A 24,033-nucleotide genomic window follows, 5' to 3' on the forward strand; every position below is an offset into this window, starting at 1 on the left:
GTTTCTCGTATTCAGATAGATTAAAGTTTCTACAATTATTCATTGCAGAACTCGGGAAAGAATAATAAAATGGTTTCTTACGTATATTAGTTTCTGTGTGAAGTTAATTTGAATTATTCATTGTTTTCGTAATTATCAAAATGCAAATGCGTGGGTTTATCAATAGAAACGATCCGACATAAAGTATATATAGGTTTAATTACATCGAACAGCGAATATAAACCATGTCAAATTTCTCCTATTATTTTAAATTTTAACTTTATTTGTCCTCACTCAGATCAATCAATTGTAGAAATAATTTGTAATATTAAAATGCAAAAATATACGTCAATTTTAAAATATTATATTTGTTTTATTTATAGTCTTACCCAAGTAGCATCTATCTGACTTCGAACTAAATCTGACCTAAAGCGACGTCAGACTTTGTGCAAATCTAGGTCGGGTGCTGGTGATACGACCTGTGACGTCGCTTTCCTATTAAAAGCGACGTCGTTGGATCTGAGTCGGTAAATCCAACGATCTGTCGACTTACAAAATAACAACGTACCATTTTTATTAATTTCCCAACGTCGTTCCCACGTTGGATTGCACGACGTACATATACTTGAACTAGCCCGACGTCTACCCGTTGTCCGAATAGGATACGTCTCACTGATAATCCCTAAAGTAACGTCCAATTATATTTTGTTGTATTTTATGTTCATATTTATAACCTAATTTACGTATCTCTATTTACGTCCGTAAATACAACCCATTAAGTAGCATTTGCGACCTAATGAACATCATGAACATAACCTAATAAAAAGTTTTTGTAAACAAACTTATGCCTAAAAAACACTAAAAAGGCATTTAGACATTCATCTACATTTTACAAAAAGAGGTCGAGGCTTTTGCAAAATAATAATAGTAGTAGTGATGTCTTGCCTCCACCCATAAATGATTTTTATCCGAAAGAGATGCTGCATGCCGAAAGAGACTGGTGCATCCTAATTTCATTTTTTAGCTTAGGAAACCAGCAGACCCCATCCTCCTCCCACATGTGAAGTTAGGCTTAAAAAAGTGGCTGCCCATTTTTTTAAGGAGGAAACAAAAACTAAAATATAGTTGCACAAATTCACAAATCACTGATACGCAAAGTGAGGTTACATGGCGTACGTTGGAATTATATACGTCATAATACGATTGCCGGTCGTCCGGTTTGATGACGTCGGTCGTGTGAGACGACTAATGTTGGAGACCCGGTCGGAATTGGTATATTGGTAATTCATATTAAGTCGGACACAGAAATCCGCCATGAGTTTGGGGGGGGGGGGAACCACAGTACAGTTTTATGATTAAACCAGCTAGAAAATTAAAAAAATATTTTGCGAGTAACTTTTTGATAGATATTTTTATTTCATAAATCTACCAAATTTTGAAGGCGCTCGTTGTTTTCCGGAGTATTTTAATCAGATATATCAAAAAAGTGACTTCCGTTGACAAAACTGATGTCTGGATTAATGATTCAGAATTATTATAATATGAAATTAGATAGGCACTTATAGTTATATTCGAGAAGTGATTATGAATCCATTTGTAATTAGGTAGTTTGGTTAGATTTTTATGTATTCTTGGTAGCGAATATGAAACCAAACGTAACGTAAGTGTTTAGCGACGAATTATAAGTGATTAAAATCCAACGTAATATGACGTTGGTAATTGGTAGAATTACATTCCCTATTAGGTCAGATACCGACGTCGAGGCGACCCGAATCTGTATTCCCCATTTAGGTGCAAATAAGGGTCGTCAGGCGGTCGAACCGACGTTGGTCCCGACGTCGGGTTTATTGAACGCGACGTATACCCGACGTTAGATAACGTCCAAATGCTACTTGGGTATTTTTATGAACTTTTTAGTAAACTGTATATAAATACCGGGTGCGTCTTGAAAGTGGCTCACTTCTATAACTTTTTTATATTTTCAGACAAAAAAACGAGAGTTGGTATGTTAGTATATGACATAAATTAGGATTGATTGATGTATTCAGTTGTTTGTGGTCACTTCCTGTTTTACCGGAAATGACTACAACTTTTGATTTTTAAATGGCACCTACGGTATATTTCTACTTTATTCGATAAAAAGTGACACTCTGAATAGAATGACATCATAAGTCAACTTTTGACATTTTAATTTTTTTTGTTGAAATAATCGTATTTTAAATTTCAATCTAGAGTGCCATGGCTGGGTTAAAAACAGAAATTTTTAATCAAGTAGCCTTGGAAAAATAGTTTTGATCGTCTAATGTTTTTTCGTGTCTTGTCCTACTCGGTTAAAAGATGCCCAAATCGTATTTTTAACAATATCTCAATTTTTTCAAATGGAACAAGGGTGGCTCATTAGCATATTTGGTAAAAGCATGTTTTTACAAATTATTTGATACCACACACTTGGTATTTCGAGTCAAATTGTCGTTATGAACCACATGTTACAATAAACCATTCGAGAAAATGTCAAAAGTTGACATATGACATGTCATTCTATTCAGAGTGTCATTTTCTATCGAATAAAGTAGAAATTTACCGAGGGTGTCGTTTACAAATTAAAAGTTGTAGTAATTTCCAGTGAAACAGGAAGTTACGGTGAAAACGGAAAACAATATTGAATACTTCAATAAATCCTAATTTAAGTCATATACTAACATACCAAATTTGGTTTCTTATCTGAAAAAATTATAAAGTTATAGGCGTGAGCCGCTTTTGACACGCACCCGGTATAAATATACTGGTAAACTCAGTTTTTAGTTATATTTAAAAGATTGTCAATATGGCATTATGAGAATAGTTACCAAGTCCACCTTGTAATATTAAAAAATATAATTAATCATGTTATGGTAACTGAAAAAATTGCAAATTGCTGGTGGTAAGTTCACTTCGCTCTTAACAATTAACCAAGGCATGTATTGATACGAGCCAAAAAACAAAATCGTCAGGGGTCATGGTTCTGGCCGAAAAATAATGTTTCAGAATTTGCTAACGAAATTATTGCACAGGGTGTTTTGTTGTTAAAGTTTAGGGAAAAAACAATAGAAGAATCAACCCTTCGAGTAACCCTGTATAAAAAGCCAAGTACAAAAGTTTTTAGAAAACTATATACAGTTATCTATACAGGGTGTCCAGAAATAAGTGCTAGTATTTTAAGGGGTAGTAGATCTCGATAAAATGTTTAGGAGGGGAGTTAATCACCGCGACCTTAAAGATCTATTGTGTGTTCATTGTGTATTATAACGAGTTATAACTCATCATATAGTCTCAGGGCTTTAACAAAAGCCAGTATCTGAGACGGCTCCACAGAGGCCAGCTCCCCATCCTCGACATCAGACGTACCAAGGTTCATGGCACGAATGGTCGTCGTCTCGGCGCACTCAGTGATAAGGTGTTCTGGTGTTTCCCCATTTTCCCCACAAAATCTGCATTCGCCGTTGTTTCTCAGTTTCAGCCTACTGAGGTGTTCGTTGAGGAGACAGTGTCCTGTTAGAAACCCCGTGACAATCCGAAGATTGTTTTTACTTAAATCAAGGAAAACATTTGATTTTTCTCGGTCATAAGTTCTGAGGAATTTTTTCGAGTGTCTTAGACCGTTGGAGGACACCCATTCCAAGTTACGGATGGAGTCTTCCAGATTCTTCAGTTCCGCTTTCAGTTGGTTCCCGTTTGGAAAACAGAACGGTTCTGGTCCAGTTAGTGGAGTGTTCGTTCCTTTTCTAGCTAGATAATTTGCTTTTTCATTGCCTTCTATCCCTTGGTGAGCAGGCACCCAGAGTAGGAGGACTTTATTTTCTTTGCCTAATTTGTTGAGCTTCTTTAGGCATTCTTTGACCAACTTCGAATTGATGGTTACTGAGTTCATCGCGTTAAGTGCTGCTTGACTATTGGATAGGATGGCAATTTCCTGTTTTCGATAGTTCCTATCTTAGATAAATTGTACGCATCTTTCGATAGCGCAAATTTCTGCCTGAAGGATACTGGGGTAGGTGCCCATTGGTTCGGAGTATTTAGTTTTCGGCCCAAATACTCCTATCCCTGTCCCTGCTTTGGTTCTGGAAGCATCAGTATACCACGTGATGGTATTGTCTTTTATATGCTGAGTAAGCGTTTCTTTCTTCCAATCCTTTTTATTACTCAATACTACAGTGAGGTGTTTCTCAAAGTTGTAACTTCTTGGTATGTCATCCACTGGGAGTTGGAGAAGTGGAATTTCCTTTTTGAGGGTGTTCCAAGCCCCTGACCTGAAAATTCTCCCAGTACTGTTTCCGTCAATTACCATTCTAGATCTAGATCTATTCTAGATCTCGATAAAAGAAACATATTTTCTCTTTATCGTTTTTCAAATAAGTCCAAAATAACGGAGTTATTTTACTTTGAAAATTTCCAAAAAAAATGATTTTTTGCTAAAATTTTGAGAACTACTGGATCTTTTCTGGATTTTATTTCTTGTAAAGTTAATCTAATACCTACATTGCCATAAAATTATCAAGAAATTATGTTTTTAACTAAAAACTATAAAAATTTCCAAAAAAAAATTCAAAAAATTTGGAATTTTCAATTTTTTTTTCGAGAAAAAAACCTCATAGGCGTGTTCTGAGGTTGAACTATACCAACAGTTAAAATACTTGCACTTATTTCTGGGACACCCTGTATACAGTTTGTTAGAAAATTTATAAAAATAGGGCTAAAAATAAAAAAATGTGGCACTTTAAACTTTAAAAACTTCCTGTCGTGTTTTTTTTGCATCTGAGTGTATATTACCTGTGATTAAAATAGTCATGGGCAATTCCTGGGTCTGCGGTCCATAAAAGCACTCTATATATGGCCATGGATTTTCTGTTACATTGGTTTGATTCATGACTTGATCCGCGCATTCATTGCTATACGACGCCATTTTTCCAGCTTATCTGAAAAGAAATATATATATGTATATTAATTAAAACTATTTTAATAAGCCTGCTTTAATATAAAATATACATTGTACACTCTCCTAAAGAAGCACTATAAATTATTGTAATAATTCTTTATAAGGAGCTTACGAATAGAGTTAAAATAATTCCGGTTTGCTTATTTTGTGAAAATAACTCTTCATTAGTTCTACTATTTTGTTAAAATATTATAAAAGATATCACAAAATCCTGCAATTTAAAATTCAGGTGGATTAATTTGTCCTAAGCACGATTTGCATTTAAAATCAATTTAAATTTGTCTTGTTTAAGATGGTTATAATAAACTCTTCAAAACAATTATCGCATATTTAAAAAAAAACTAATTTGAAAAACAAGACACTTTGAATTCCCTGACTTACGATTTTAAATAGTATGGATACTGTAAAGGAAAATTCGATGCAATAAGCCTACGCGCTGACCTGTAATTTTTAATCGGCCCAGTATTTAGTTGCAAAAGTGAAAACAATACGTACTTGTGACGTCGACTATTTGATCAGCCGACTATTTGATTGCATGTGAGCGCGGCTCCATAAGGATATATTGGCTACAAATATGGCCTAAGGCTACGGAATGTAATCAAATATTGGGCCGATCGACTCCATAGAAATGTATGGTTTATATTTTTGCAACTAAATAGGCGGCCGACTAAAAATTACATGTCAGTGCGTACTTTAATTATCATAAAAAAACTCACAAGAGAAAGGCAGAAAAATGGATGCTTCGTTTCAAAATATGTAATAATTATTTTTATTCAAACATGCGATAATTGTTTTGAGTAGTGTATTATAATTTTTCAATAAATCAGACATAACTAATATTATAAAGAACAAAGTTAAGTTTTAAATATATACTCTGTTTTTTTTCTCAGGTAAGATTTCGACAGACGATGACAGAAGAAAAGCAGATGACGTCCCATACCAATCTATTTATTTTACTAAAAAAAGTTTCTAATCATTTTTAAGTTATCTATGGATGGGTTTAAATATAAATCCGTCATGCGTCGTGTCTTGTTGTTTTTAACCATTTTTATTGGTTTATTTAAAAAATGACAGATCGTATTTCAATTTTATTGGTTTGACGGAACGATGAACGACAAACGGACGCCGATGCGTATGAACTCGCCTTTAGATTTTTGTCATTTTTGACGCTTGTCAAAGTCTTGCCAAATTATAGGTTATAATTTTGTGTCAACTTTTGTTAAATACCCTGCGTTTTGGAAGATGATGCATTTTGATTCGTATTATTACGTGTGTTTTGTGTCTTTTGAAGTCAAGTGGAGGAAAAATCGAGTGAAAATTAACTGTAGACCCAGAGCACAGTTTATGGTTAATATTCGCTGCCCAGGCAGAAAGTCTTATACACCAATGAAGTCGCCATCGATAAAGTTTGTATACCATTTCGTCGTAGATAAGTGCATCTCGTATATGGTAGAAGGATCAAACAAAACATATACTAAAAACTGGAGTAGCTGTAAAATATCGACATCACACGATAGGTAAATAATGGATTTTAGTACTGCAGAAAAATAATGTCAAAAGGTACTGGTTTAAAAAAATTAAGATTAAAGTTAATTAATCAACCTTTAAGGTATAAAATTTGGTAGGTGTTATTATTAATAAAATAGTTTGTTTTATTTACCTATGTTGTTTTATTTATTCCTGTGGAATATTACAAATTTGTATTTGTACATAAGTTATATTGATAAATATAATCATAAATGCGGGTAGTTTCATAAGGCTTGAAAGTACATAATAGTTCTTTTTTATATTTTTTTGGTATGTAGTGTCTTGTTCTTGTTTGTTTTGTATTAACACATACCGTTTTTATTAAATAAAATAACTCGATTACATTTTTTCAGTTTTATACACTTTTTTTCACAATATTTTGAAGTAATCACTTGTCATCTTGTCAATCAAATTTTAAATATATCGCTATGCGTTCCAGTTGTACCAACTTATTTCTTTGTAAAATAAAATAAACTACTTTGAAATTAAAATGACAGACACATCTATCACTGTCAAGGATCTTCTCGTTGGACAGACTATAGCAGCAGTTAGGAGTAAAGTAGTCGTTTATTATTAGTTTATTAGCAGTAAAATATTTATCCTAAGTTCTCCTATACTGGGTGTTGCATCGTCGAGCGGGACATAGGAAATCCCATGTAAATTTTAATGGGGTCAATTATTGGCTTCCCTAATTATTTTAGAGAATAATTCTATTTAGGTTTATCGAAGGGCACTAAAACCCACATTCAAAAGAATAACTTTAGATAATTTTGATTAGCCCGTTTACGAGTTATCGCCCGATTTCTTTTTAAATATTTCTCCTTCTACTTATGAGCACCAGTCAAGGTAAAAGATAACTGTCAAATGAAGTTGTCATTTCAGAAATTTATCTATTTAGTGCTTTATTATTATTATTATTAAAAACTCATACCTACATCGAAAATATTAGCCATGAATTACACTACCGAAGAAAGAGTATTGATGATTAAATGGTATTATCAAGGAAATTTGTCGTTATCAAAAGGTGTCGGACATGTTTGCTGCTCTGTATCCGAATAGACCGATACCTGGAAAATCTACAATCGCAAGGAATATCCAGATATTTGAGACCAAAGGTACCCTAATAAATATCTGCAGATGTGAAGCAAGGCAGGAACAAAGAGAAGATGCAAGAAATGATACCGACTTGGAAGTTTTATTGTGCGTGGAAGAGAACGATGGAAAGATCAGCACAAGGAAACTTGAGGATGAAATAGGAATAGATCACACTACAGCGTTTCGAATTTTGAAACGATATAAACACTATTCCTTCAAATATGAAAAGCACCAAGAGCCACGAGATGGGGAAGAAATACGCCGGCAAGCGTTTTGTTTTGATATGATGGAAAGAGCAAACACGGATAGGGAATTTTTAAAAAACATATGTTTCACTGACGAATGCACGTTTACCTTAAATAATGAACCCAATGTTCAAAATTATCGATACTGGAACAAAGAAAACCAACACAGGTTTGTCGTAACAAAGACGCAATATCCACAGAAAGTAAATGTTTGGGCAGGGATATTCGGACACAATATTATCGGGCCATTATTTCTTACGCGAAATTTAAATGCAGAATATTATTTGGAACTACTTGAAAATCATATTTTGCCTGCTTTATATGATGCCGCTAGGGAAAATTAGGAAGTTTGGTACCAAATGGATGGCTGCCTGCCCTGGCTGTTCGGGAATATTTAGACAATAGTTTTAACAGAAACGTTATTGGCCAAAATCATACAGTAAATTGGTCAGCAAGGTCTTCTGACATTTCGCCAAATGATTTCTTTCTCTGGGGCCATTTAAAAATCAGGATATACAAGGATAAAAAATACCCAAATCTAGACGAGTTAAAAAATGCTATTTCTGCCGAATGCAATAGAATTTCAGTTTACCAACTAGCGAATGTAAGAAGAGAATTTTATGATCGCCTGGGTTGTGTCTAGCAGTCGATGGAGGAATATTTGAACATCTTAAATCCTAAAGTTCTAACAATTTAATAGTACCTAAATTAATAAGTTATTGAATGTTGTAATAATACTATAATTAACCTTGTAATTGATTACTTTATTTTACTTTAATTCATATTAATTTGTATTTATAAATACATCTTTAAGATTTCCGATGTAGGAATGAGTTTTCAATAATAATAAAGCACTAAATAGGTAAATTTCTGAAATGACAACTTCATTTGACAGTTATCTTTTACCTTGACTGGTGCTCATAAGCAAATACAGGGCCATAAGAAAAAAGAAATATTTGAAAAGAAATCGGCGATAACTCGTAAACGAGCTAATCAAAAATATCTAAAGTTATTCTTTTGAATGTGGGTTTTAGTGCTCTTCAATAAACCTAAATAGAATTATTCTCTAAAATAATTAGGGAAGCCAATAATTGACCCCTTTAAAATTTACATGGGATTTCCTATGTCTCGTCCGACGATGCAACACCCGGTATTTAGAACTTAACTCTTTATTCCTTATAAATTTTTAAGTCAACTAGATTAGTTAATTAAGTTGAGAGGTATATTAGCATAGAAACGATGGGTAAAAGGTGGGTATAAAAAGTTATAAATAAAAATGAGCACTATATGATCTAAAAATAGTTTATTACTATTTATAGATATAAAATATGTTTGCAGTGTATGTATTACAGAAAAACATTGGGTGGCTTTGATAAAAATTTACTGTGGAAAATGCTTCCTTAACTGTTCAGTTTCAGGATTTTCTAGGTCTACCTCCCTTTCTTCTAGCCTAGGCAGCAATACGGCCAAATTGAGCCACCATAATGCAGAGGTACTGTTAAGAGCCCAAACGCACTGACGGCCAAGTCTATGCTGCCTGTGATACCATTAAATCAAATTATACAGCGCGCATTAACGACCTGGCCGTTGACTGGTCGCTGCGACCAGTAGACTGCACTAAAATATCATTATTTTCTGTCTCTTGTTGCCGCTTTTCTTCCAAATTAATAATTTTTCAGATGAAATCCCTCAAATTCAACGCAAATTATTTTATTTTCTATAAGATATAGAAAGTCTATAAGTGTTTTAGTGTAGTTTTTGCACACGTGCAGAAAAACCAAAAAAGTACTATACAGACTGGATCAAAGGGAAACTTAATCTAATCCCTTTTTTAACAAGGGTCGATTCTAGTAAAAATTCAAAACATTTTTATATGACATACTCTATTTATGGTTGGTATTATACCTGTATATTATATCTTCGAGTTTCGATGTTAAAAAATAAAAAAATAATATTTAAAATTTCTTTTTGATCTGCCTTGTATAATTTTTTTTATTCCTCTACAGTGTGTGAAAACTACACTAATTACCTTACTGTTATTACCATTAATATTTTAAATGCATTATCTAATATTAGAACATTTAATAAGCTCATAAATAGGAACTTCGCTTTTTAGTTAACTCGGATATTTTAACATTTCTGAAAACAATATTTTCTAATTGGTAAAACGTAAAAAATCGTTAAATCTGACAGCCCCGCTGAAACAGGTCGTTCATCTGGACGCACCTATGCACGCAATTTATGCGACCAGCCGATGGCCAGGTCGCTGCGACCCATATTATAGCTTATATCGCTGAAAAGTCATGGCCAACTATGTTTTCCATTAAAAAAAACATAAGTTTGTGTCGTATGTCAAAAATTACAGGCTTTAGAAAAAAAGCGGTGAATACAGTTTCATTAAGAACGTGACTATCTACAATTTTTATCTGAAAACGTTTTGTCTATAACGTATTATAATGGAATTAGGGACCGCTTTTAAAATAGCCAAAATTTGTTTTTTTCGAAATATCTAATAAGCCATGAATTTTTTCAAAAATCTGAAAGGCGAATGTTTATGACCCCACAAAACTGCAATTCTTTCCCCATTTAATCGACTCTCTATCTCCAGTAGTTTCCGAGATACCCATAGAGAACATCGTAGAAAACTCACCCTGTATACTACCAGTTTAAATACTTGCCCTTAATTCTGGGACACCCTGTATATAAGGCATTATTTAATGTTAGACAAGCAAACACACGGTTCTGATATTAAAAAATTGTGCCTTTCGGCACAAATTTTTTTACGGACACATTTTATGTTATTTTTACGCTTTATACATATTTATATTTTAATATCTGTCGAACGTCATCCCGTAGAAGACTATTTGGTGTTCCGATCTGCGAAATTTCGAGTTCCTTCAATATTTCCGTGACATTGTTTCCGGCTATATTAGTTTAGGTGCTCTGAATTTATTAAACTTTTCAAGGGCGGGCGGCAACCCGGCTTCAGGGGTTGCAAAGGGCGACGAACGCTTTCAAATTTACGATTTGGCAACTTCGACCTAAAGATAATCTGCTTATTCGAGAAAAGCAAATTCATCAAGCCTGATTATATCAGAAAATTGCTTATTTTGGTTTGTTTGCACTCAATTTCTTTACACCCCGTTAAAATTTAATATTAATATTTATAATAATATTTACTATGTTATTTATTGTTTCTTGTTATTTCGTCCACACAAGACATCGTTTTCAGCTTACTCAACCATTTTCAATTATGATGTAGCCTCCCTCGCATATTTAGATACTCTTTTTGTAGTTGAGCCCATTGTTGTCTATTGTTGGCTATGCGGGCCCAAGTTATCCTTGCTAATTTCCTAATATCATGGTACAAGCTCAGGCTCGATCTTCTTCTAGGTCTAATTTCTCATGGTATTCTGTAATTTTAGTTATGTCCTTCTTGCCAGGTGTCCTGCCCATTGCCACTTGAGGGCAATCTGATTCTGTGGATGACATCTATTACCTGGGTCTTTTACTGTATCCTCTCTATTCTTATACGGTCTCTCTTGGTTATTCCCAGCATATTTAGTTCCATTAAGCGTTGTGTGACCTGCAGTCTCCTTATAATGTCCGTTTTAAGTATCCAGGTTTCTCATACATAGGTCATGACTGGTAGTACCCATTGGTCGAAAGTTTTCTTCTTTATATAGAGTAAAATTCTAGATTTGAATATGATTGAGTTTCTTCCATAAGTACTTCATGCTAACTTAATTCTTCTGTTGATTTCTAGAAGTAGAGATCCCGAGCTGTGTATTAGTTGTCCCAAATATACCGGGTGTTGCATTGTCACACGGGACATAGGAAATCCCATGTAAATTTTAATGGAGTCAATTATTGACCTCCCTAATTATTTTAGAGAATAATTCTATTTAGGTTTATTGAAGAGCACTAAAACCCACATTCAAAAGAATAACTCTAGACATTTTTGATTAGCTCGTGTACGAGTTATCGCCGATTTCTTTTTAAATATTTATCCTTCCTTATGGCCCTGTATTTACTTATGAGCACCAGTCAAGGTAAAAGATAACTGTCAAATAAAGTTGTCATTTTAGAAATTTACCTATTTAGTGCTTTATTATTATTGAAAACTCATTCCTACATCGGAAATCTTAAAGATGTATTTATAAATACAAATTAATATGAATTAAAGTAAGATAAAGTAATCAATTACAAGGTTAATTATAGTATTATTACAATATTCAATAACTTATTAATTTAGGTACTATTAAATTGTTAGAACTTTAGGATTTAAGATGTTCAAATATTCCCCCATCGACTGCTAGACAATAACCCAGGCGATCATAAAATTCTCGCATACATTCGCTAGTTGGTAAACTGAAATTCTATTGCATTCGGCAGAAATAGCATTTTTCAACTCGTCTAGATTTGGGTATTTTTTATCCTTGTATATTCTGTTTTTTAAATGGCCCCAGAGAAAAAAATAATTTGGCGAAATATCAGGATACCTTGCTGGCCAATTTACTTTATGATTCAGGCCAATAACGTTTCCGTTAAAACTATTGTCTAAATATTCCCGAACAGCCAGGGTACTATGTGCCGGGCAGCCATCGATTTCCAAACTTTCTGATTTTCCCTAGCGGCATCATGTAAAGCAGGTAAAAAATGATTTTCGAGTAGTTCCAAATAATATTCTGCATCTAAATTTCGCGTAAGAAATAACGGCCCGATAATATTGTGTCCGAATATCCCTGCCCAAACATTTACTTTCTGTGGATATTGCGTCCTTATTTCGACAAACCTGTGTTGGTTTTCTTTGTTCCAATATCGGTAATTTTGAACATTGGGTTCATTATTTAAGGTAAACATGCATTCGTCAGTGAAACATATGTTTTTTAAAAATTCCCTATCCGTGTTTGCTCTTTCCATCATATCAAAACAAAACGCCTGCCTCCGTGTTTCGTCCCCATCTCGTAGCTCTTGGTCCTTCTTATATTTGGAGGAATAGTATTTATGTCGTTTCAAAGTTCGAAACGCTGTAGTGTGATCTATTTCTATTTCATCCTCAAGTTTCCTTGTGCTGATTTTTCCATCATTCTCTTCCACGCACAATAAAACTTCCAAGTCGGTATCATTTCTTGCATCTTCTCTTTGTTCCTGCCTTGCTTCACATCTGCAGTTATTTATTAGGGTACCTTTGGTCTCAAATCTCTGGATATTCCTTGCGATTGTAGATTTTCCAGGTATCGGTCTATTCGGATACAGAGCAGCAAACATGTCTTTGACACCTTTTGATAAATATTTCCTTGATAATACCATTTAATCATAAATACTTTTTCTTCGGTACCGCTTTTCCTTTCAAAATATTCTAATAAAGTTGCGATGAGTTTTTTACAGCTATTAAGCTTGTACCACTTCGCACTAAAAGGGGTTCTAAAAAGAACACTTTTCAACTGCAACATCTGCTAGTAAACATTTTTAAGCCTACTACGGAAGCAAAACAAACATAAAGAACAAATCAAAAAACTATTTAAAATCTATACTAATATATAAAATCCTTAAGTGACTGACATACTGATTAATCACGATCCTGCTCAAACCACTCGACGTAAGAAGCTCAATTTTGGCATACAGGTTGATTCTAGGGTGTAGAGGTTCGATAAGAAGGGATTTTTCGAAATTCCAATTCCAAAGGGGTGAAACCACCCCTCAAATATTACAATATTTTTTATTTAAAGAACGGTCAAGTTTCCGAAAAAACGCTTAAACACATATTTTATGTTGTTTTTTTACATATTTTAAGATTTTTTAAAAATGTATACAGGGTGTTTCGAAAAATCTGGTCGTTGATTAATCACCATCCTGCTTAAAGCGCTTGACGTAAAAAGCTCGTTTTTGGAAAACGGATTGAATTTAAGGTGTAGAGGTTCGATAAGAAGAGATTTTTCGAAACTCGAATTCTAAGAGGGTGAAACCACCCCTCAAATATTAGAATATTTTTTATTTAAAAACCGGTGAGTTTTTCGGAAAAACTCATATATTTAATTTTGTTGTTTTACATATTTTAAGATTTTTTAAAAATTTATACAGGGTGTTTCATAAAATATGACCACTGAGTAATCACGATTTTGCCTAATCTGCTTGACGTTTAAAGCTGATTTTTGGCAAACGGATTGACTGTGGGGTGTAGAGGTTCGATAAGGAGGGGTTTCTCAAATCTCAAATTCCAAGAGGGTGAAAACGCCACTCAAATATTACAATATTTGTTATTTAAAAACGGTTAGTCTTTCGGGAAAACGCTTGGACACGCATAATTTATTTTGTTTTTTACATATTATGAAATTTTTTAAAAAATCATACAGTGTGTTCCAAAAAGTAGGGTAATTGATTAACCACGATTCTGCTTAAACTGCTTGACGTAAAAAGCGTATTTTTCGAAAGTCAAATTGCAACGAGATGAAACTACCCCTCAAATATTACCAAATTATATAATAATATCGCCATATTGTTTTTCTCATGCTGCATAAATGTGAGAAAATTTTATCCAGTTTGTATGTTAATGGAAATTCTTGCTTTGCTTTATTATCACCATTACAAATGATTAATTCGAGCGAACGAAGTCGCGGGTATACGCTAGTATCTAAATTCAACTATTCAAGAACACTTTAGTTTTTCCAAATATCTCTTCAAACCAGATAAAAAATTTCCCGAATACAATTCGGACAACCCTGTATAATAACAAGCAGTAAGAACAGAACATGTATTTTTGAATAAAATTGATATTAACCGAGACTCTTTAATCTCATTTTTTACGCAAGTAAAATGAATTTATAAGTGGTTTCTCTCTTAACGCTAGGAGAAGAAAAATCTAAATTAACTTAATCTGATGCCTGGAACGAGCCGAGAGGAGATTATGAAAAATTTCCGACCATTTTCTATCGTATTTCTCAGTTCGATGAGAATGATCCTATTACATTATTCGCTACTTTTTTTGTTTCTTTTTTTATAGGCTTTAAATAGATAATGCTCGAGCGAGGCAGTCCGTTTATTTTTGAAATGTTTGATTTTAATTCCTTTGCCATACAAGGTGGATTAATTCTGTGGGTAAAAAAAACGGGGAAAAATCGGCTTAAGGTATGTAATTATAATTTTTAGGGTATTGAAATTATGAAAAAAATAAAGTATTTATTTTTTAATTCTTTTCACACATTTTTAAAAATAAAAACGCTTAAGCTTATTTTAATCTGGTTAAGAGATTTTAAGAGGTATTTTTTACTGTTCTACTGGACCTTCTATATACAGGGCGAGTCTTAAATAAGTGCAAATATTTTTAGGGGTGGTATATTTCGACCCTAGAAACACGTCTTTGAGTTTTTTTTTCGCTAAAAAAAATTTTTAAAAAAAAATAAGAATTTTTTTAATTTTTAACTAAAAACATATCTTCATAATATGGCAACATAGGAAGTAGATTAAATTTACAAGAAAGAAATACAGAAAAATCCAGCGGTTCTCAAAATGTAAGCGAAACATAATATTTTCTGAAAATTTCAAACTAAAATATATAGGTTATTTTGGACTTATATGAAAAACGGTAAAGAGAAAAAATGCTTTTTTATCGAAATCTACCAGCCCTGAAAATATTTGCACTTATTGGTGGTATACCGGATGCGTCTCAAAAGTGGCTCACCCCCTATAACTTTTTTATTTTTTCAGATAAAAAAACGAGATTTGGTATGTTAGTATATGACATAAATTAGGATTGATTGACGTATTCAATTGTTTTTCGTCACTTCCTGTTTCACCGGGAATAACTACAACTTTTGATTTTTAAATGGCACCTTCGGTATTTTTTTACTTTATTTGATAGAATATGACATTCTGAATAGAATGACATATCATATGTCCACTTTTGACATTGTTGCTTAATAAAAAATCGTATTTTAAAATTCAATCTAGCGTGCCATGGCTATGTTAAAAACACTAATTCCTAATCAAGGAGCCTTGGAAAAATAGATTTGATCGTCTAATGTTTTTAATGTCTTGTCCTGGCCAGTTAGAAAATTCTCAAATCGTATTTTTAATCATATCTCAATTTTTTTGCAAATGGAACGAGGGTGGCTCATTAGCTTATTTGGAAAAAGCACTTTTTTACGAATAATTTGATACCCCACACTTGGTACTTCGAGTCAAATTTTCGTTACGAACCGCAAGTTATAATTTCAAATAAACCATATGCGAAAATGTGAAAAGTTGAGATATGATATGTCATTCTATTCAGAGTGTTATTTTCTATGGAATAAAGTAAAAAAATACCGAGAGTGTCATTTAAAAATCAAAAGTTGTCATCATTTCCGGTGAAACGGGAAATGACCGAAAACAATTGAATACATCAATTAATCCTAATTTATGTCATATACTAACATACCAAATCTCGTTTTTTTAACTGAAAAAATAAAAAAGTTATAGGGGTGAGCCCAGGGACACGTCTGTGAGTTTTTTTTCGCAAAAAAAGGATATTGAAAATCGTGCGTTTTCTTTTAAATTTCCCTGTACATTTTTCGAAAACTTTGTAGAACTGCCTCTCCCCCGCAAATTTTCCCACGGTATAATTTCTTAATCTCTGATATTACCATAGTTACAGCTTTACTCTATGGTTACGGCACTAACAGGGATGCAAATAGAGAAAAAATCGGGTGGCTCGCAAAATTTTTCCAAAAAATAGTTATTTATGATATAAGTGCTAAAAGTGGTATTTTATTTAATAAAATCACTTTTAGCACACATATCATACACTATTTTTTCTACAAACAAGTTTATGCTCGTATATATCAAGGCATTATTACTTTTTACGTTAATGAATAATTCATAATATGTCATTCTGAAATCAAATTAATTATGAAGTTTATGGTTGCTATGGTAATATTATCACTTCAGTGTTAAAAGTAAATCACGTGACTTACATTTAGCACTAGTGCTAAAAGTAAAAGACTTTTACAATCAGTGACATAATGTTACATTTTAGGCACTGACAGCATGCGTTAAAAATTACACTTTTAGTGACGTTTGTAGAAAAAAAAACAATTTTTTTCAAATTTTCAAACTTAAATAACTCCGTTATTTTGGACCTATTTGAAAAATGGTAAAGAGAAAATATGTTTCTTTTATCGAGATCTACTAGCCCTGAAAATATTTGCACTTATTTAAGACTCACTCTGTATAAGCATCTTTTCATGCGTTGAAAAATTTATTCGCGGTAGTTTAGCAAATCACATAAATTCGATGTGTCGCTGATAGAAGCTGGAAAATATCGGATCACACGATCCATTTGAACTACAACTTATCAAACTGCTATAGACACGCGCTCCTCGCAATTAAAATTACTTCGCATAGCGTATACCAACTCACAGTTAATTTGCTCAACATAATACTAATTTCCATTAAAAGACCGTTAAAGTACAGTATCTATTGGTTTCAGTTTCCACAGGATCGGATAAAATCTATGGAATATAGATAGATACATAAAGACTGTTCACCCATCGTTCAACATTACGTCATCATTATATATCAAATATGAGTTTTAGCGTGTGTCTGAGATCAATTGATATTTTTTACAAAATTTTAAGTACGTTCCTATAAAAAATGTCTATACGTATGTGGCGGATTCATCTCTCCAAAAACTCCTATATGGGTATTTCGCCACTGCAAGAAAATCTACAAAATAAAATAGTTATTTTTTGTAACCACTTCTGGCGTCAATCCAAACGGAAACTACTTGTCAGAAGTTAGGTTTACAATTATACAAATATACGTTTCGGAAAGTTTATCTCTTTCCGTCGTTGGAAGCAAAAAAAATACAAAGAATAAAGAAAAACACTATTTAAATTCAACTATTCGAGAACACTTTAGCTTTTTAAAACAGTTACGTCTACAAAAACCGTTGACGTTCTGTTAAAATGACATTATATCAAGTTAAACTTCAAAATTAACAATTACTACCTGATGACAATTACGTAATAAGGTAAAACCAGGAAGCCCCAAACTTTCTGTATGATTATTTTTAATTTTTACGTATGTTATGTTTACTTATGTTGCGTTCTTTAAAATCAATGAAGCGATTGCCATACATTACTAACATCTATAGATACATGAGCAATAAAAAAAATAATTTTGTTTGACAGCGAGAATCGATTTTTAATTTTGACGTTGACCGATGTCCGTCCATAAAATTATAACCCCAAATCAACTGATAATGAAAATTACTTAAAAGAATATGGAATAATTTAAGAAATGCCGTAATGGCGTCATCAACCTCTTTCATCTGGTTGGCAAGCGATTGAGAGAGTTTGACAATACATGACATGACGTTGGATGATGGTTGAACATTCTATACCGATATACAGGGTGTCCCAGAAATGAGTGCAAGTATTTTAACTGGTAGTATATTTCGGCCTTAAAAACACATCTATGAGGGTTTTTAGTGAAAAAAAAATATTGCAAATTTGGAATCTTTCGAAAAAAAAATTTGAAATTTCTTTTAGTTTTAAGTTAAAAAACATAATTTCTTGATAATATGGCAACATAGGTAGTAGATTAAATTCTTTAGGTAGTAGATAAACCTTTTTTGTTTAAATTTTCAAATGTAATTTAACTCGGTTATTTTGGACTTAATTGAAATTTGGTAAAGAGAAAAAATGTTTCTTTTGACCAGATCTACCACTTGCTTAAAATACTTGCACTTATTTCCGGGACACCCGGTATATTATTTAAAGAAGGCATCCATTTTTCTCCTGGTGACCTGGAGAGACCTGGTTCAAATTAAAAAAGTAGAAAAAAGACTCAAAGTCTCGGTCTCAACGTTTATACAATGTTAAACTGTTACACGTGTTTCGCTCATATACGAGCTTCATCAGACCTAACAAGAAAATATATATATATATATATATATATATATATATATATATATATATATATATATATATATATATATATATATATATATATATATATATATATATATATATATATATATATATATATATATATATATATATATATATATATATATATATATATATATATATATATATATATATATATATATATATATATATATATATATATATAGCTGTATATTATTCACAGCTATAAATCAAATCCATTAAATACATAATACACATGTTATAAAATATAAAAATATAATTCTCAGATCAAATAAATAAGGAAAGGCACGGAATATTAGAACAGAAAAATAAAATATATGCTTTAGTTAACATTAGTTAAATAATTAGGAAATATTATTTGGCTTTACATTGAGTAACATTCTTTGTAGCAATGGCCAAAACTTACGAAGTCTCGAACGGTAGTCTAAAAGCCTATTACCTAACACCTATCATCTCTATTCATTCTGATCTCCCCCTCTCTAGCTTGCGCATAAATATTTTAAAAATCAGTATTTATGTATACAGAGTGTCTCAAAACTTTTTGTTTTGGATTTAAAGAAATATTTTTTTTTTATTAGGAAGGTCATCTCAATATTTTCGAAATTAACGATGTTATAAATAAACAACTGTTGTGACAATTGAATCTTGAAAAACCACTATAATTATTACATAACAATCATACACGATCTTCGGTTCTTTTTAAAGATATATGGCAACCTAATTTTTTTTGTATATTGGTGGATATCTCCGTGTTTTCCAATTAGGTTTTCTTCCGAATATTTTTTGCCTGAGTGGTATATGATTTTTCTTATTCAAAACGGAACATTTTCGGGAGAAAAAGCTTAATTTTGTGTACGTCGTAATTTGTCAATCAAAACCAGCAATATATCATTCGCATACATGAATTGTGCCTTTCGCTAAATAATTGATATATGCTTTTGCCTCTAGTTCAAACATGCTCATAGATTGGACAAAAAGCAAGATAATGGATTTTCCAACGCGGTCGTCGTTCCCTTTCAATGAGGAAATTGAACTGAAAATAATTTTTATTCGTACGTGGAGATGTAAGCTCAGTTCTATCAAATACTGTTCGATTGTCATTATAACGTTCCCTACTTAACGTAAAATCAAAAAAAAATACTAACGAATCAAATAAAATCAAACATATTTTGGCCTCATTAATGGTCATAATTGACTTAATAAGACATCTGTTGATTTTATGCATATACTCAAACATATAATACATTCATGATCATTGTCATTATTAGTGGTATATCAGATTTAAAATAAAAATGCTGCCTATATTTGATTTAAAGAAGTATACAGGGTGGCGCACCTCATTCGCCTCGGTTGATTATACGAAAACGGAAAGATGTAGAAACAACATTTTTATGAGTATATGTTGGGAGGCAATATGCACAATTTAAAATTATTTTGATATGTACAGGGTGTGTCAGAACTAAGATCCATACCAAAGTTATATTTTTTTCTTATGGAACACCCGGTATTTTATTTCATTTTTGGATTCTTGGGCCCAAAAAAAGGCATTTATTATAAGGGTTAAATATGTTTAAAATCTTTGGTTTTTGAGATATTTAAAGATATTTAAATTTGCAAGCTACAATAGAATATATTATTAACTGCCTGTACATTACTTTTCAGAATTAATTCTTGTGCTGAGTTTAAAGGTAGAGAAATAAACTTTACTGAAAAATGGTATTCCTTCCTTAAATTTAGACAGGGGTATCAAAAATTGCTGATCTATTGTAAAAATGTATTTTATATAAAAACTTCGTTATTTTAAATGCAACATTCTGTATTTTTTTAAATAAATCGAAGCAGATTCAAATGCTCTTTAAAACTATATTAGGGTTTCCTATACCTATCTAGCTCAGATTTTGAATAAAAAGCGATTTTTAAATAGAATTGCAATCAAGATGGCTGGTGTTGCCATGACAATTTTCTAGTGACAGTTAGTACCTATTTTCAAAGTCAACATTAACTTATAGACATTATTATTTATAATTTATAACAGTTTACTAAGATTTGCCTATAATAATTTAATAAGTAAGTATTCATTATTTTATAAAGAAAAATAAAGCAGTAGGTATCTGCTGCCGGAACGAATGGATATGTTACTAGTGATTTTATTTTGTGAGGAAAATTGCTTCTTGGCCTCGAGGGCTTATGCTCAAAAATATCCAAATAGGAATCTTCCTGATAAGCGTTCCTTTGAAAAACTACTTGTTCTATTTCGCAGAGCTGGTAGTGTGGTTTATAAAAAACCTATTAGGCAGCCTATCATTGGAAGTGAAGAAAATGAATTTGCCGTAATTGGCTCTTTTATAGAAAATCCATATATCTACAAGGCATCGAAAAATAAATCAAAGAACTACTTCTTCGTTTTTCTTAATAGAATAATAAATACATATTTAATAAATATTATTTATTAAGCTATTGTAGGTAAATTAAATATAAATAAACTGGTATAAATTTAAGTAATTTCGATTTTGAACATACTAACTGTCACTAGAAACTTGTCATGACGACACTAGCCCTCTTAGTTGCAATTTTATTGAAAAATTGCTCTTTATTCAAAATCTGAGCTAGATAGGTATAGGAAACCCTAATATAGTTTGAAGGAGCATTTGAATCTGCTTCGATTGATTTAAAAAAATGCAGGGTGTTGTATTTGAAATAACGAAGTTTTTATGTAAAATAAATCTATAAAATAGGTCAGCAATTTTTGATACCCCTGTATAAATTTAAGGAAACAATAACATATTTCAGTAAAGTTTATTTCTCTACCTTTAAACTCAGCACAAGAATCAATTCTGATAAGTAATGTACAGGGTGTTAATAATCTATTTTATTGTAGCTTGCAAATTTAAATATCCTTAAATATCTCAAAAACCAAAGATATTAAACATATTTAACCCTTACAATAAATACCTTTTTTTGGGCCCAAGAATCCAAAAATTAAATAAAATACCGGGTGTTCCATAAGAAAAAATATAACTTTGGTATGGATCTTAGTTCTGACACACCCTGTACATATGAAAATAATTTTAATTGTGCGCATTGCCTCCCACCATATACCCATCAAATACTTTGTTTCTACATCTTTCCGTTTTCGTATAATCAACCGAGGCGAATGAGGTGCGTCACCTTGTAGATTTGTTTATTAGTGTTTTCCTTTTGTTTTTCAAATACATTCTTTTTATTTCAAGTCTTTCCTTTATATTTTGAAGTGCAATTCTTAATTATTTATTAATATGTCACTTTGTTTAAAGCTTGAGTCGATTTTAATCGAATAGGATCAGTACTAACAATTTAAATGAAATAAATATCAAATTTATTATTAAAATAACTTTATTTCGGAATTAATCTTTTGGTGATAAGTAGGTAAATACAATTGTATTGAATATCTTCCAAAATAAAAAATAATAGATACAAGGGTATCCCGGTGAATTTTGTCTAGTGACCAACAGGGTTCGGAAAACTACATGTTACTTTTAAAAACTACATAAACTACATTACATGTAGTTAATGTAGTTTATGTAGAGGGTGTAGTTTATGTAACATATGTATGTAACTTTCAAATATCAAAGGTTTGAGGTGAGGTTATAATAAGTTGAAGCTTTAGAAAACATAATGTATTTAAGAAAATCGAAGAAATATGGCTTTATATTATAACCATTCACATCATATTATGTAGATTCTTCATACAAAGCTAAATTATGCATAATATTAATAGGTAGTTTATTAACGTAGTTTTCAAGTAGTTAATGAACTGGAAAAGACGTAGTTTTCGAAGAAAAACTATACGTAGTTAATCAGATAAATTACGTCTTAATTAACTACTTCCGAACCCTGGTGACCAATGGTTTTTGTAATGTTCTGGAGTTGATCTCCCTGTACTAGATTCCTTCAAAGGTCACAGAGATTCTAAAAAAAGGAAAAGCAACGTTTAGTTAAATATATGACATACTTTTCTCCATCTTAAAACTGGAGTTAACCTGAAACAGACAAATTTTTCTATACGGAGTATAAAGGATTTGCAGGTTTTCTAAATCGTATAATTGCAAAAAACAGTATCTTTTAGGTTCCTAACTCCACTATAGATGATAAGACCGCGTTATGTTGAATTTAAAAAGTGGGGTTCTTAAATAACTCGAAAGACTCGAAAGTCAATCACTCCTTTAGCGAAAAAATATTGTAGTTGCGTAACACATTAAATTTTCCATCCTGTACAAATTTCTGTTCTGTACAGGGTGAGTCAACTATAGAGTAAAGTCCATTATCTCACTTGTTGCTTAAATGTTAAATACAAAAGTTATAGGGAGGTTAAGATACACATTTTAAAATTATTGTAGAATTTACTGTAATGTTCAACAATATATATTTTTACCTTTTATATTGGTACGAGCTCTAGTAAGTTCCACACTTTTAACGGCATCATTTCCATCACGGCCTGGCATCGTTTTCATTCCTTTTAAAGAAAAACTTTAGTTCTGCCATATTGCTACTAAATTAATATTAACATTTGATTATACAGGGTCCGGCAATAGTGCGTCGGGCATCTGTAGTTCCTAGAATAAAAAACTTGAGAATTTTGTTTAAGTGCAGACCTAAAGTATGTACCAGGATGTATTTCAGGAAAATGTTTTAACTTCTATATGGTGGCTCAAAAAAGTGTGAGTGGACCTAGTTGATTTTTTTTAAATTGAAGACCCTGTATATTATTGCATTTTTGGCTTCCTTTCAGATCACTTTACACAACCCTAAGATATGAATAAATATATTTCGATAGTTTCAGAGATATTCAAAAATAAATCAAAAATATATATTTTTCAGCCCTTCTTAAAAACATTATTAAAAATGCAGGAACTGTTCTGAAATCAAAACTATTTTAGGTATTTACTTTAGATGGTCTGTACTTACTTTGCTATAAATATGAAAATCGTAAATCATACAGGATGTTCCATATTCTAAGCCAAACTTTGTAATATGTAAAATAATTTTTCTTTGTTTTTTTAAATGGAACACCCTGTATATTATTTTTTTATTAGATGGAGAATTAAAAAATGAACATTTTTTGTATTTAAAGTATTTCAAAATTTTTAATATTTTTCCGGATACACGCAGTATTATTTCATATGGCGCTTTCAATGGTAAAATACGAGAGAAAAATCATTTGGTGGCTTTGTTAAAAATTTACTGTGGAAAATGCCAAATGAAATATAAAACCGCAAATATCTGCGAAACCGTTAAAAATTTT

The 24,033-nt window shown here is 31.8% G+C and overlaps 1 protein-coding gene across 1 annotated transcript in view; it reads right to left on the reverse strand.

Annotated features, from left to right (window-relative positions):
• Window positions 1-23,221, reverse strand: part of LOC115891040 (neuropeptides capa receptor-like) — a 173,367-nt gene extending 150,146 nt beyond the window's left edge. Inside the window, exons 1-2 of the mRNA XM_030911434.1 lie at window positions 23,164-23,221; window positions 4,786-4,931 (exon numbers count right to left, since the gene is read on the reverse strand). Coding sequence (XP_030767294.1) covers window positions 4,786-4,918 — 133 coding nt within the window. The 5' untranslated portion in view covers window positions 4,919-4,931; window positions 23,164-23,221. The remainder of the gene's footprint in view (window positions 1-4,785; window positions 4,932-23,163) is intronic.
• Between the last annotated feature and the right edge of the window lie 812 nt (window positions 23,222-24,033).

This window comes from Sitophilus oryzae, unplaced genomic scaffold (assembly GCF_002938485.1).
Source record: "Sitophilus oryzae breed Bouriz unplaced genomic scaffold, Soryzae_2.0 scaffold_942_pilon_pilon, whole genome shotgun sequence".
Taxonomy (NCBI): Eukaryota; Metazoa; Arthropoda; class Insecta; order Coleoptera; family Curculionidae; genus Sitophilus; species Sitophilus oryzae.